This window comes from Erythrolamprus reginae, chromosome 2 (genome assembly GCF_031021105.1).
Source record: "Erythrolamprus reginae isolate rEryReg1 chromosome 2, rEryReg1.hap1, whole genome shotgun sequence".
Taxonomy (NCBI): Eukaryota; Metazoa; Chordata; class Lepidosauria; order Squamata; family Dipsadidae; genus Erythrolamprus; species Erythrolamprus reginae.
The window spans coordinates 263,931,566-263,945,553 of NC_091951.1; the positions used below are offsets into that span (position 1 = coordinate 263,931,566).

At 50.5% G+C, this 13,988-nt stretch overlaps 1 protein-coding gene across 3 annotated transcripts in view; it reads left to right on the forward strand.

Annotated features, from left to right (window-relative positions):
• Window positions 1-13,988, forward strand: part of FREM1 (FRAS1 related extracellular matrix 1) — a 121,823-nt gene that overhangs the window by 22,995 nt on the left and 84,840 nt on the right. For all 3 annotated transcript variants that reach the window (XM_070742547.1, XM_070742545.1, XM_070742546.1), the window contains exons 6-8: window positions 954-1,277; window positions 3,932-4,040; window positions 13,642-13,773. In XM_070742547.1, coding sequence (XP_070598648.1) covers window positions 954-1,277; window positions 3,932-4,040; window positions 13,642-13,773 — 565 coding nt within the window. The remainder of the gene's footprint in view (window positions 1-953; window positions 1,278-3,931; window positions 4,041-13,641; window positions 13,774-13,988) is intronic.

A 13,988-nucleotide genomic window follows, 5' to 3' on the forward strand; every position in this document is an offset into this window, starting at 1 on the left:
TTTAAGTAGAGGACTACTTGATCTTCTCTTTACAGTGGGCCTATATCCATGTGTCTATTGTTATATTACTGTGTAAACCTTGCTGTTCTGCTCAGGTCAATATGACCCAAAATGAAATTTGAGACCCGTAGATTATTTGTCATGCGGATCTCAAACTTGTGATTAATTGACTTCTGCTCATTTGAGGGGTTCTTACTATGTGTGGCTTTTTTTCTTATTTTGTTTTCTTTTTGCTACATGCTGATTGTTACATTTCATTACACCTGAAACAGTACAAGTGTATATTTATTTATTTATTCATTCATTCATTCATTCATTCATTTATTTATTGGATTTGTATGCCACCCCTCTCCGCAGACTCAGGGCGCCTAACAACAGTAATAAAACAGCATATAACAATAATCCAATACTAAAAACAGTTAAAAACCCATTATTATAAAAACCAATCATACATACAGACATAAAATTGTAAAGGCCTAGGGGGAAAGTGTATCTCAATTCCCCCATGCCTGGCGGCAGAGGTGGGTTTTAAGCAGCTTACGAAAGGCAAGGAAGGTGGGGGCAATTCTAATCTCTGGGGGGAGTTGGTTCCAGAGGGCCAGGGCCCCCACAGAGAAGGCTCTTCCCCTGGGCCCCGCCAAGCGACATTGTTTGGTTGACGGGATCCGGAGAAGACCCACTCTGTGGGACCTGGTCGCTGGGATTCGTGCAGCAGAAGGCGGTCCCTGAGGTAATCTGGTCCGGTGCCATAGTAAATGTCAACACAACAGCAAGGTTAAAGCAATGCTCATATTCAGTTTTTTCCCTTCAGTTTGACCTGCTCTAAATAAACGTTATATTGGTGCATAACCTGAGATGGCTTATATTATTTAATGTTAAAAGTGCTATAAATATGAGGCTTTTATCTCTCACAAAGGAAGAATTAATTTATTGCTTCTTTGTTTATTTCACAGTCCGAGTATGCTTGGATTCCTGTTCAGATCAAAAATGCGGTTTCTAACCAGCCCCCACAGGCTGCCTTTATGGCAATGCTCATCTTAGAAGTTGACCAATTCATCCTGACTCCCCTTTCCACAGCCATATTGGATGCTGAAGACAGTGAAACACCCAAATCATTGCTAGTCTTTAATATCACCCAGCCACCCCTGGAAGGATTCATTACACACCTGCAAGACCACACCAAATCTGTCTCATCCTTCACCTGGACCAGCATGGATAAAATGCTGATTGCATATCAACCTCCAAACAGCAGCCATACACAGAGAAGAAACTATGAGGTAATTGAAAGGAGGCTGATGCTTCAATGTAGCATTTTCCTTTGTATATGAAATATTCCCTGTTCCTGATTAAATAATATATTGGTAAAAGGATCCTATGAGGATTTCACTGTCTACTTCATTTGTTCTAGGCAGCTAAGAGGCAAAGAAAGAATTTCATATTATTTTTTGTTCTCAATGACCTTTAAGAGTTTCAAGTTGACAAATGATCATATTTCGCAAAATCAGATGAGCGTCACACATGTCTTTTGCACCGATTCTGTCAGCGTAAGATGTTTTTTTCCTGATTTTAACCAATAAACTAGAAATATTATTACTTCAGCAGTGTCTGGGTCTGCAATAAAATCATTGCTCCCTCTTGTGGAGGTTAAAATTAATAACTTACACGCCAAACCTTAAATCTAGACGTCCAATCTCGGCAACTTTAAAGACTTGTGAACTTCAAGTCTCAGAATTTCCCAGGCAGTTGAAGAACACAAGCCTTAAAGTTGCCAAGTTTGGAGACCTCTGCCTTAAATAACTGTGCTGATTTAGTAGAAAGAAAATAAAGGTACAAGATTCTTTTCTGTCACTCAAAATGAGATGCTGAAAGCTGTTGTCCGAAAGAATTCGGTCCCAAAATATTGGTGTCATAAATGTTACTGATTGTAAATGATCATGTCTCTAGAATATTATTTGGTGGTTGTTAGATCTGTTCCCATCTTGAAGCAGATTTATGTATATGGTCTAGAGGTGGGTTCTGGTCAGGGGTGGGCTACTGCCTGGATGGGGGGGGGATGCAGTGGCGTAGCAAAAATGGAGCTCCACCCCAGAGCACCCAATTTGCACTGAAAGATGTTGAAAGAAAATGCATAAGCCATGCCCACAGTTTGGTAGTAACAAATTTGGTAGCCCTTCACTGGTTCTGGCTTACCTCACTGCCCCTGATACGATGCGCTCACACTTTGCATAGGTGCATGCGCAGTGCTACAAACCCAGCTTCTGCACATGTGCAGAAGCAAAAAACAAGATAGCAGTGTCTACGGCACCACTGAGAGTGCGAGTTTGGGAGCGTGGCAGGCCTGGGTCACTGCTGGTTCAGCGAGCGGGAGGAACTTCCTGCTACTGGTTCTATAGAACCGGTATGGAACAGCAAGAGCCCGTCTCTGATATGGTCACTAAGAGTTGACATCTAATCATCAGTCAGGTCTGCTCAGCAATAATGAGCCATGACCACTGATGGCCAGCAGCCGCAGCTTCCAGATGCACAGCTCCGATAGGAAAATCCTGGGTGCCTGCACAACTGTGAGATTTGGCTTCTGTGCATGCTCAGCAGGCCAAATCTTGCACAAGGATGCGCAATAGAGCGAGGTTTTGGCTATTTTTTGCCAATTTTTTGCTTCTGCGCATGTGCGGAAGCAAAAATATTGGCGAAAATAGCTGAAATCTCACTCTCGCGCATCCTCACGTGAGATTTAGCTTGCTGCACATCCGCAGAAGCCAAATCTCATAACAATGGGCGCTCATGCAACTGATGGGCGCACATGTGACCAATGAGCGTGCCCGCGTTCGCAACGGCCTCTGGGGGAGTTCCGGTAGCAGGCAAGAAGAGCGGCCTTTCACTGGCCTTGATCAACCTTGGTAATTTAAAAAAAGATTAGATACCGCAACAATATCGCCAAAAAAGCTTCTAGAGTTGTTAACCTGATCCTACGCAGCTTCTGCTCAGGCAATCTCACACTACTCACAAGAGCCTACAAAACTTTTGCCAGACCCGTCCTAGACTACCGCTCATTTGTCTGGAACCCATACCACATCTCAGACATCAACACCCTTGAAAATGTCCAAAGATATTTCACCAGAAGAGCCCTTCACTCCTCCACTCAAAACAGAATATCCTACAAAAATAGACTAACAATCCTTGGCCTAGAAAGCCTAGAACTACGGCACCTAAAACACGATTTGAGTATTGCCCACAAGATCATATGCTGCAATATCCCGCCAGTCAATGACTACTTCAGCTTCAACCACAACAACACAAGAGCACGCAACAGATTCAAACTCAATACGAACCGCTCCAAACTTGACTGTAAAAAATATGATTTCAACGAGTTATCGAAGCGTGGAACTCATTACTGGACTCAATTGTGTCAACCCCTAACCCCCAACTTTTCTCCCTTAGGCTCTCCACGATTGACCTCTCCAGGTTCCTAAGAGGCCAGTAAGGGGCGTACATAAGTGCACTGGTGTGCCTTTCGTCCCCTGCCCAATTGTCTTTCCTTTCTTTCACCTATCTTATATATTCTCTTCCTTTCATATATCCTCTCCTCTAAGTTCACTTTTACCCTTATATATATTACCACATGTCTATTTTTCTTCCTATTTATTTGTGTATTGGACAAATGAATAAATAAATAAAAAATAAATCCATAGAGGAAATACTCGTACTTGCTAGTAAATATAGTTGCTGTAGATTACCTCCATTATCAAATCATTTGTCTCGGTGGTTGTTGTTTTTTTCCTTCAGGAAGCTGAATGGCATTGTTTTGCTTTTGTCTGGACTGCACAGTTCCCGTAACATCCCATTAGCTGTTGTGGGGATAAAATTCTGAACTATGCTTTGCGGAGTGGGAAATAATGTTGAGTAAACAGTTTGCGTCTGTTTTATTTCACAGGTGAAATTTGAAGTTTACGATTTGTACTTTGCAAGAAGTGTGCCAATTACACTTTATATCTCTGTCAGAACAGCAGATACCAATGCACCAAGGGTTTCATGGAACATGGGTGAGATTTATTTTTATGTCATATCATCTTTGATTTAAAATGCAAAAGAACACTGACAAGATCAAATTAAATAAACCATGCAGATCTAATCTTTCTTGGCTTCGGGGTAAAGTAGTAAAATATGCAGAGAGAGAAAAATGGTTTTAAGCAAAGAGTTAGCACTGAATACCATGGAGTAAAAATACCTATGGGACAAAGTCTCATTGCTGTTTTATGTCAATACGTATTTCTAAGAAATCATACAGTCACAAAGTTGGAAAATTGTTCAAGGTAACTTCCCTCTTAGCGCAGGAAATCATCCTAACAGATGGCTACCTAAGGATTCATTTACACATGGTGCTTAACATGGTATGGATGTGCTCCACTGACCATTTATTACAGGCATCTCCTCACAATGAATCCTCCATCTTGTAGGCAACTATTATTTATTTATTTATTTATTCATTCATTCATTCATTCATTTATTTATTTATTTATAGTAGAGATAGGAAAGATAAAAAGACATTAGAACAGGGATGGTAGGCACGAAGGTGCACTTACGCACGCCCCTTACAGAAAAGGGCAGAGGTCTATTGTGGATAATGTAAGGATGAAGATTTTGGGATTGTGGGAGGGAACAACAGAGTCTGGTAGTGAATTCCAGGCATTGACCGCTCTATTGCTGAAATTGTATTTTGCTGGAGAGACGGAGTAACGACACGGACACCAGAGCTGGATTTAAATTGGGTCATTTTTATTAACATAAATTTGCATAATTTATTCAAATACTTTGCATAAATTAGCATAAACAACTATGACCCGGAACTGGACCTGCAGGGTCAAACAAATACTTCCGGGGCGGAAATGACGTTATGCCAGTAAACATTCCTGGGCAACTCATGGGCGTATCTCGATGCAAGGTCCAGGTGAGGGCCAGGCCGTCACCTGTGACCTTTTCTGCCATGCTGTGCATGAGGGGGGTCCCACCGGCTAACCCGAATCGGGGAATTAAAGGTGCAGGACCCAAAGACAGGTTCCCCCCAGCTGCTCAGGCAGAAACTCCCTCCATGAGCTTGCAGAGAACCTGTCAATCATCCCCAAAGATGCCCAAGGGAGAACGCGCGGTTGCTAAACCACCCAATTTTCCGCCCCTAACCTGCCTACCCAAATGACCAAAGGTAAGCCAATTAACCTAATTAATGCAAGCACCCCCTAACCGCACAGCCATCACCCCAGTGTGGAATGGGCGAAAAAACAGCTCAGCTAAGAGGCAGAACTGCAAAAAATTCCCATTCGGCCCCCTAAGGGCGACCCCTAAGCACACTGCAAAATAGTGGAGGGCGGGCGGGTGTCTGCTCAGGAGCTTGGTCCGGGCGAAAAGGAAGAGCCCCGGGCCTGCTCGCCCTTATATAGGGCAAGCAGGCCCCGCCCGGACCAATCAGGGCCTGGCCAATCAGGCCCCGATCTCCCGAGCGAAGTCTCGCATCGCGAGACTTCGCCCGGGATTCAAAATGGCGGCCGCCATGAGGGACCGTGTCTCCCGGTCCCTCCAGCAAAGCCTGCCTGCCGGGTAAGTCCGGCGCTGCCCTTGCTGGAGAGACGGAGTAACGACACGGACACCAGAGCTGGATTTAAATTGGGTCATTTTTATTAACATAAATTTGCATAATTTATTCAAATACTTTGCATAAATTAGCATAAACAACTATGACCCGGAACTGGACCTGCAGGGTCAAACAAATACTTCCGGGGCGGAAATGACGTTATGCCAGTAAACATTCCTGGGCAACTCATGGGCGTATCTCGATGCAAGGTCCAGGTGAGGGCCAGGCCGTCACCTGTGACCTTTTCTGCCATGCTGTGCATGAGGGGGGTCCCACCGGCTAACCCGAATTGGGGAATTAAAGGTGCAGGACCCAAAGACAGGTTCCCCCCAGCTGCTCAGGCAGAAACTCCCTCCATGAGCTTGCAGAGAACCTGTCAATCATCCCCAAAGATGCCCAAGGGAGAACGCACGGTTGCTAAACCACCCAATTTTCCGCCCCTAACCTGCCACAGGAGCGGGGGTCAGATCTCTATCTTGGCCCCCCGACTCCCCCCTCTAGCTGCGCCAGCTCACGCAGAGACCGCTGCAGGTCCTGTAAGAAGATGGCGTTCCCCTGGTCAGACAGGTGAACGCCATCATCACGGTAGAGCCATGGCTGGTCTATTGATATAAGGGGATGAGGTATTACTACTCCACCCAACTCTCTAACTGTTTTACCCATAGCCCTATTCACCCGTCGCCTAGCCCGGTGAATGGCCCTAAGGGAAGAGGCATCCCTCCACACAATCCTAGGTAATATTTCTGACCACACCACTTGCGTGGTGGGCCAGACCTCACGAAGCCTTCGCAGGTCTTCGCGTGCCTGGATGAGCAGCGCCAGGCCTCCCAGTATGCACAGGTCATTGCCACCTAAGTGCAATACCAGCCACCTGGGTGCGGCCACAGGACGCTGCCCACCCAGACCCCTTTGGGCGCGACTCCAGGAGCCGCCCCCCATATTGCCGGGCGCAGCCACAGAATGCTGACCGCCCAGCAACGCCGGTAGGAGACCCTCCCACCGCATACCTCTCCGGCCCATCCAGGTAACGTTGACCCACCGCCCCAGGGACAGGTGGGTCCCGATGGCGCTCCTGGCTGCCGCGCGGCCGGCCCAGAAAATCATGCTGTGGCCACACAGCAGCGCCGTCGGTTTCGTGTTAGCCTGGGGACCTGCAAGAGGACACAGACACAGAGAGGTTACCTAGCCTAAGCCCTGCCTGGGATCCTCAGCGGGCCTAACATAACCCAAATATGCCGCTGACCGCCAGCGGCCGATCTCCCGAATCCGATGGGCCGGGAAACCAGAAAGTGCCGCGCTAGTGGCGGCGCCGATACGGAACGAATGCGTTCCATAGCCGGCGGGATCCATGCCCACCTGGGCCATCGCCCTAGATACTAAAGCCCAGAATTGGAAACGGGTCAGAGGGGTACCATCACAATGCCTAAACAGGTACCCCTGACCTGACCCCCTCATACCACAATAAAGCTGTAGGGCGGCCACCAGACACACCGACTGGTCGGAGGCCGCACTAAGATTTAAGGTAACCCCTCTGCGCAGCTGATCCGTTTTAGACCTCCTCACTACAAGGGACACCCCCCCTTGTCTAAAGGCCAGATCAGCGAACTGGAAGGCCCGGAGCGAAGTGTCAGCCTGAGACGAAGCCATGGCCTCGCTGACCCGAAGGGCCCCAAAAAACATGACACAAGCCGCTGCTCTAAAAAGACGGGCCTCGTACAATGAGGAACACAGACTGCCAAAAACCACGTTGATTAAAGACAGCTGCTCCACCGTCAGAGCCTGACGAGTGTCACCTGGGGCCCCCGCTTGCTCCCTAAGCCAGCCCTCCAGCATCTTCCGGATGCGAAAGTCACCCGAAAGATCAGCAAACCCCCCCGCCTTGGACAGAAAGGCGAGGCCGGCTAACCGGGACCGGATCGTCCTAACCGACAGGCCACGCTGCCTGAGTTGGACGCAAAACTCGGCCAAATGCTCTACAGGGACAGGCCAACTAAGCTGGTAACCCCTGCCCTGCCTAAACTCCCCAAACTCCTTACCTGCACGCTGGTATGCCCTGAGGGTGCCGGGCGCTACAGACAAGGAGATTGCCCGGGATGCCTCGCCTCTCCACCACTCTGGATCCCTCCCAGACTCCAGAGGTGGCTGGGGAACGCTTCTGGCAATTCTCGGGCCCACGGGGCCAGGGTCCGAAACCTGGACAACTGACCACGGGACAAGGCATCAGCAACCCCGTTATCTAACCCGGGGACATGCTTAGCCAAAAACAATGCGTTTAGAGACAAGGACCTGTGCACAAAATGGCGGACAAGCCGCATGACCCTGTCGCTCTTCGAGGACAGGGCATTCACCACATGGACAACCGCTAGGTTGTCACACCAGAAGTGCACGGTCTTGTCCCTAAACTGCTCCCCCCAAAGCTCTAAGGCCACTATTAAGGGGAAGAGCTCCAAAAACGTTAGGTCCTTAACCAACGAAGAGGCACTCCATTCCGGAGGCCATGCCGACCAGCACCACTGGTCACCTAACACTACCCCGAAACCGCAAGTCCCCGCGGCGTCAGAGCAGAGCTGCAACTCAGCTTCCAACAGAAGCTCGTGCCTCCAGAAAGACAACCCGTTAAATCTATCCACAAAATCCCGCCACACGCCGAGGTCAGCCCTGACCCCAGCGCAAAGGCGGGTACGATGATGGGGCAAACGGAGCCCCTTCATCGCATCATACAACCTCCTGGAAAAAGCCCTCCCAGGAACAACTACCCGACAGGCAAAATTAAGAATGCCTGCCAATTCCTGGAGCTGCCGTAGGGTCACCTTCCGGCAGCCCAGGACCTCATCAAGCTTCCGCTTAATCTTAACCAACTTCTCTAGGGGCAATCTAGAAGATTGCTCCTCCGAGTCCAATTCAATACCCAGGAAGGTAATCCTGGTAGCGGGGCCTTCGGTCTTCTCAGAGGCTAAAGGCACCCCTAATTGAGCACAAAGGGCTTCGAAGTCCCGCATCAAAGCAAAACATTGCTCCGACTGCGCAGGCCCCGCTAACAGGAAATCATCAAGGTAGTGAACGACCGTACCCAGACCACTTTGCCTCCTGAGCGCCCACTCCAAGAAGGTGCTAAAACTCTCAAAAAGAGAGCACGAGACAGAGCACCCCATGGGCAAAGCTCTGTCCACGTAATAGCCCCCCTCGAAATGGAAGCCCAACAGCTCAAAGTCGTCTGGGTGTATGGGGAGGAGCCGGAATGCCGACTTAATGTCGCATTTACCCATAAGGGCTCCCACCCCACACTTCCTAACCATGGTCACGGCTGCATCAAAGGATGCATACCGGACCGAACACAGCTCGTCAGGAATGAAATCATTCACTGACTCCCCTTTTGGAAAAGACAAATGGTGAATCAACCTAAATTCACCACTCGCCCTTTTGGGGACCACACCTAAGGGAGACACCCGAAGATTCGGGAAGGGCGGCTCCGAGAAGGGCCCAAGGACCCTGCCCTCGGCAACCTCCTTCCCAATCTTCTCCCTAACAATGTCTTCATGACCAACAACCGACCTAAGGTTGTCAGACATGAAGGCCTTCCTAACACCCTGATAAGGGATCCGAAATCCCTCTGAAAAACCTAGCAAGAGAGCGGCCGCTCTCGAGCGAGGGTGGTAGTCGCCCAACCAACCCTCTAGCACCACTAAATTAATTGGGCTGGGCCCCTTTTCCCCCAGCAGGTGGGGGAGGCTTTGGGGGACCCGAGCCTTTCTTTTCAATCCCCTTCTTGGGGCGGGGGCACATGGCTGCGGAATGGTTTCCCCCACAACTTCCGCAGGCGTGACGAAACCGGCAAATGGGGCGAAAACACGCCCCCTTCGCCGCAAATTCGTGACACACGAGAGTGGCCCCTTTACCGACTACCCCCGCCACGGCCTTGGCCGGCGCGGGCGTAGCTGGCTCTTCCTCCATAAAGTGACCGCTATCGGTCCTATCACAGCCCTCCTTCCCCGACATATGGGTGGCCTGGAACCACAGGTCCGGAACCACCATATCCCAGGGCAAGTAGGGGTCATGGGCAATACGCATACGGAAGCCCTTGTCGTAATGCCTCCATATGGTGCCCCCATATTCGAAATGGGCCCTCGCTATGAGGTCGATGTACTTCAGCAAGGCAGCGGCCCTCCCCGGCTGCCTCTGAATGACCACCGACGCAAAGGTCAGAAAGGCATACAGCCACGAGCTGAAGCATTTCGTGACCTTTGTCTTTTTCACCTTCTCCCCAGGGACCACCTCCTTGTCCTGTTTAGGGACCTCCCTGTTCAAGATGGAGAACAAATCAACGTACTCCCCCCGCCAGATAGCCTCCTTAACTGACGGGTGCAGATGGTACCCTAAAGGCGTAGCGGGCAACCCGCAAGGGATGGCCCCAGGCTTGATGCTGGCGAACGGGTCCCACACCGTGGTGGCCCCCGAGCCCAGCACCCCAAGCCCCGGGGGATACATAAATGGGACCGGTGGCATAATGGCCGGTGGGGGAGGAATCCAACCCCCCACCCCCGCCCCAGGTGGGACAGGTACCCCCAGCGCCCCCACTGGCGGAGCTGGCGGAGACCAGACCTGACTACAGGTGCCTGCTGCCGCCCCCGTAAAACTGTTGCCACCCCCCAAAGCTGGTGGGATGAACCCGGGACCCTGTATGGGCAGGAGCGGAGATGTGCCTGTATGTGGTGCAACCTCACCTGCCCCGTAAGGGGTAGAAGACATCCACGGTGGGCCCATCCTGGGTGGGCCCTGGAACGATGGCCATTGCCCAGGCTGGGCCATCTGTCCAGCGTGGCCCGTCTGACCGATGCTGCCCGCCTGCCCGGTGCCCGCCATCTGTCCTTCGTGGGCCACTTGCCCTGCTGGGGCCGACTCCTCTTCGGGGTCAGCGCCCCATGCTGCGGTGGCAGCCGAGGAAAGCCCCTCCGGGCCAGCCCCCGACCGCCACCTCTCCAACTCATCGAGCCGCTCCAGTACCCTGGCCCAGGAGAGAGAAGGGGACACCGCGGGTTGAGGGACTGTGGGTGTAAACCCAACCACCCCCCCCACCGGGATCCCCCCCGGGGGCCCCTCTGCCGCCGCCCGAGCCCGGGCAGACGGCCTGGCAGCCCTCCTAGGCCGCACCACAGGTTGGGCCGGGAGGGCCTTAGCTGGCCGCTTCTTAGGGGCCATTACAGAAGAATAAATCTATTTTTCACCAAAGGGGTAGAGCAGAGACAAAGCCACCAACGAACCCTGCCCTGCGTTGGCAAAGGCCTGCCTGAAGCCGCAGGCCTCCGCAGAAAAACCCCCTCAGGAGGCTAATCCCTCCTCCCCTCGGGCAACAAGGCCCGACACCAGGCCTTTATCCCAGGCCACAAACCACCCCCGGGAACACCGCAAGCCCGCGAGGCCTCCCAAAGGCAGCACCCCCCACCACCCCCAAAGGGCAATGAGGCTCCAAACCGGAGCGGAGTCCAGCCGATGCTGGCTCCGCTAGTGACAGATAAGGCTCTTCGCAAGACCGCAGGCCACAAAATGGCGCCTCGCACGAGGTCGCCACCCAAAATGGCCGCCGGAGCAGACGAACGAACGTCTGCTCAGGAGCTTGGTCCGGGCGAAAAGGAAGAGCCCCGGGCCTGCTCGCCCTTATATAGGGCAAGCAGGCCCCGCCCGGACCAATCAGGGCCTGGCCAATCAGGCCCCGATCTCCCGAGCGAAGTCTCGCATCGCGAGACTTCGCCCGGGATTCAAAATGGCGGCCGCCATGAGGGACCGTGTCTCCCGGTCCCTCCAGCAAAGCCTGCCTGCCGGGTAAGTCCGGCGCTGCCCTTCTGCAGTCTAGTTTGGAGCGATTTACATTTAGTTTGTATCTATTGTGTGCTCTTGTGCTGTTGTTGTTAAAGATGAAGTAGTCACTAACAGGGAGTACATTGTGATGTATGACTTTATGAACAACAGTTAAAGCAGTTCAGAGGCGGCGTAGCTGTCTACGTAGTCTACGTAGTCTACGGAGAGGGGCGGCATACAAATCAAATAAGTAAGTAAGTAAGTAAGTAAGTAAGTAAGTAAGTAAGTAAGTAAGTAAGTAAGTAAGTAAGTAAGTAAGTAAGTAGTCACAGTCGTAGTTGGAGGTGTAGTTCAGAGGCGGCGTAGCTGTCTATGTAGTCTACGGAGAGGGGCAGCATACAAATCTAATAAATAAATAAATAAGTATGTAAGTAAGTCAGTAAGTAAGTAGTCATAGTCAGAGGTGTAGTTCATTACCACTGAAGTGAACTTGGACCAACTAAAGATGGTCCAAGATTTTCTGGCATAAAAATAGTGTTTTCCACACTATCAACATAAAATTTCCCATTGGGTCAAGCCCAAAGGGGATGGAGAAGCAATATACTAGACAGACAGCCGATTGAAGGGAAATAATTATGAGGAATTGCAGCAAGAAGAGGGAAGTAGTTGTGAGGGAGAAACTTTTCTATTTGCTTTTAGTGGAGCTGTGTCATATTGGCCTACTTCCTACTGTCTGGCCTACTATTTGCCTGATATCCAATGAAAGGGACCTGATAATCTCTCAGAGGAGTTTGTTTTATTATCAAGCTACTGTATTTGTTAATAGGTTTTTCCCCCCCTGAAATACAATTAGAATCCAAGATCCACTTTGGTGTAATGGTTAAAGTTCCGAAATGCAGCAGCCCCAAGTTCTAATTTTTCTAATTCTGGGAGTTGAAGTCCACCAGTCTTAGGGTTGCCAAGATTGAATACCACTGTTCTTCAATAAAGCACAGTGGAATCAGGTGATGTGGAATATAAAACAGAGACATGTTTCTTTAAAGAATAGTTTACTAATGTTTTTTTAGGTCCATTTAAAAAAATTATTGGATGCACAAAAATATAACCTATATTTTTGCTATACAGTGATCCCTCGATTTGCGCGTTCTCGATTAGCGCGAAACGCTGCAACGCGGTTTTTCAAAAAATATTAATTAAAAAATAAGTCCGCGTTTTTTTTGCTATACCACGGTTTTTCCCACCCGATGACGTCATACGTCATCACCAAGAGTCACTTCTCTGTCTCTTTCTCTTTCTTTCCTGTCACTATGCTTCAATCATTTTCTCATTTCTCTTTTTTCTCCCCTTTTTTTTATCATTTCTCTCTCTCTTTCTTCCTCTCTCACACTCTCTTCCTCCCTTCTCTCTCCCCCCCTCCACTTGCCCACGAGAAGAAAAAAAGCAACCTCTGCCGGGCAGCTCCCCTTGTGCCCCCGCTTTGTGCCTGCCTCTTTTGGGGATTTTTTTTTCTTTTCTTTTTTGCGCTGGCGGCGGGAGCTGTTGGGGAGGGCTCTGCCGGGAAGGCCTCTCAGCTGCAGAGCCGAATGGGGGTGGAGGCAACAGCGGAGCCCCGCGCTGGGGCCATGCGAGGCTGTTCATCCAGGGGGGCGTGGACTGGCAAGTCGCCCTCCTTTCTCTCTCTTTCTCAAGATCGCTTGCCGCTTGCCTATTGCAGCGAAGGAGGCGAAGCAAGGCTCCAAGCTGCAAAGCGGCAAGCGATCTTGGGCGGGAAGACCAAGGGAAGGTTCCTTCAGCCGCCCAACACCTGATCCGCTCCGCAGCGCGGCAGCAGCGAGGAGCCGAAGATGGGGTTTCCCCTTTGCCTTTACCCCATCTTCGGCTCCTCGCTGCTTCCGCGCTGCGGAGCAGATCAGCTGTTGGGCGGCTGAAGGAATCTTCCCTTGGTCTTCCCCGCCGCCCACACGCAAACTCCACCATCTGCGCATGTGCGGCCATGAAAAAAATGGCGCACATGCGCAGATGGTGGTTTTTACTTCCGCATCCAGTATAACGCGGAAATCGGTTAGCGCGGGAGGTCTTGGAACGTAACCCCCGCGCTAACCGAGAGATCACTGTACACCAATACACATGTACCTATTATTTTCTCATGTTAAACGTTTATCACATTGAATGCATATTAGTGTAATAACTCTGGCTGTATCATTGTTTCTCTTGTCCTTTTAAAGGTCTTGATCTCTTGGAAGGTCAGTCTCGCCCCATAGCATGGGAGCAGCTTCAGATTGTGGATAACGATGATATCAGCCGAGTTCGCTTGGTCCCTGTGGATGGGTTACAACATGGGCAGCTTACTGTAAGAGGTACCAGCTTCCTTCTAAAGTCAGACTGCAGTAATTGCAATTTGGTTCTCAGCATAGCTGAAAACATGAAAAACAAATCCCACCCCTTGGATCATCCTTGTTCCCCCAAATGTTTCTTTCATGAACCGCCTTCTGCCGCACGAATCCCAGCGGCCAGTTAGGTCCCACAGAGTGGGTCTTCTCCGGGTCCCGTCAACGAAACAATGCCACTTGGC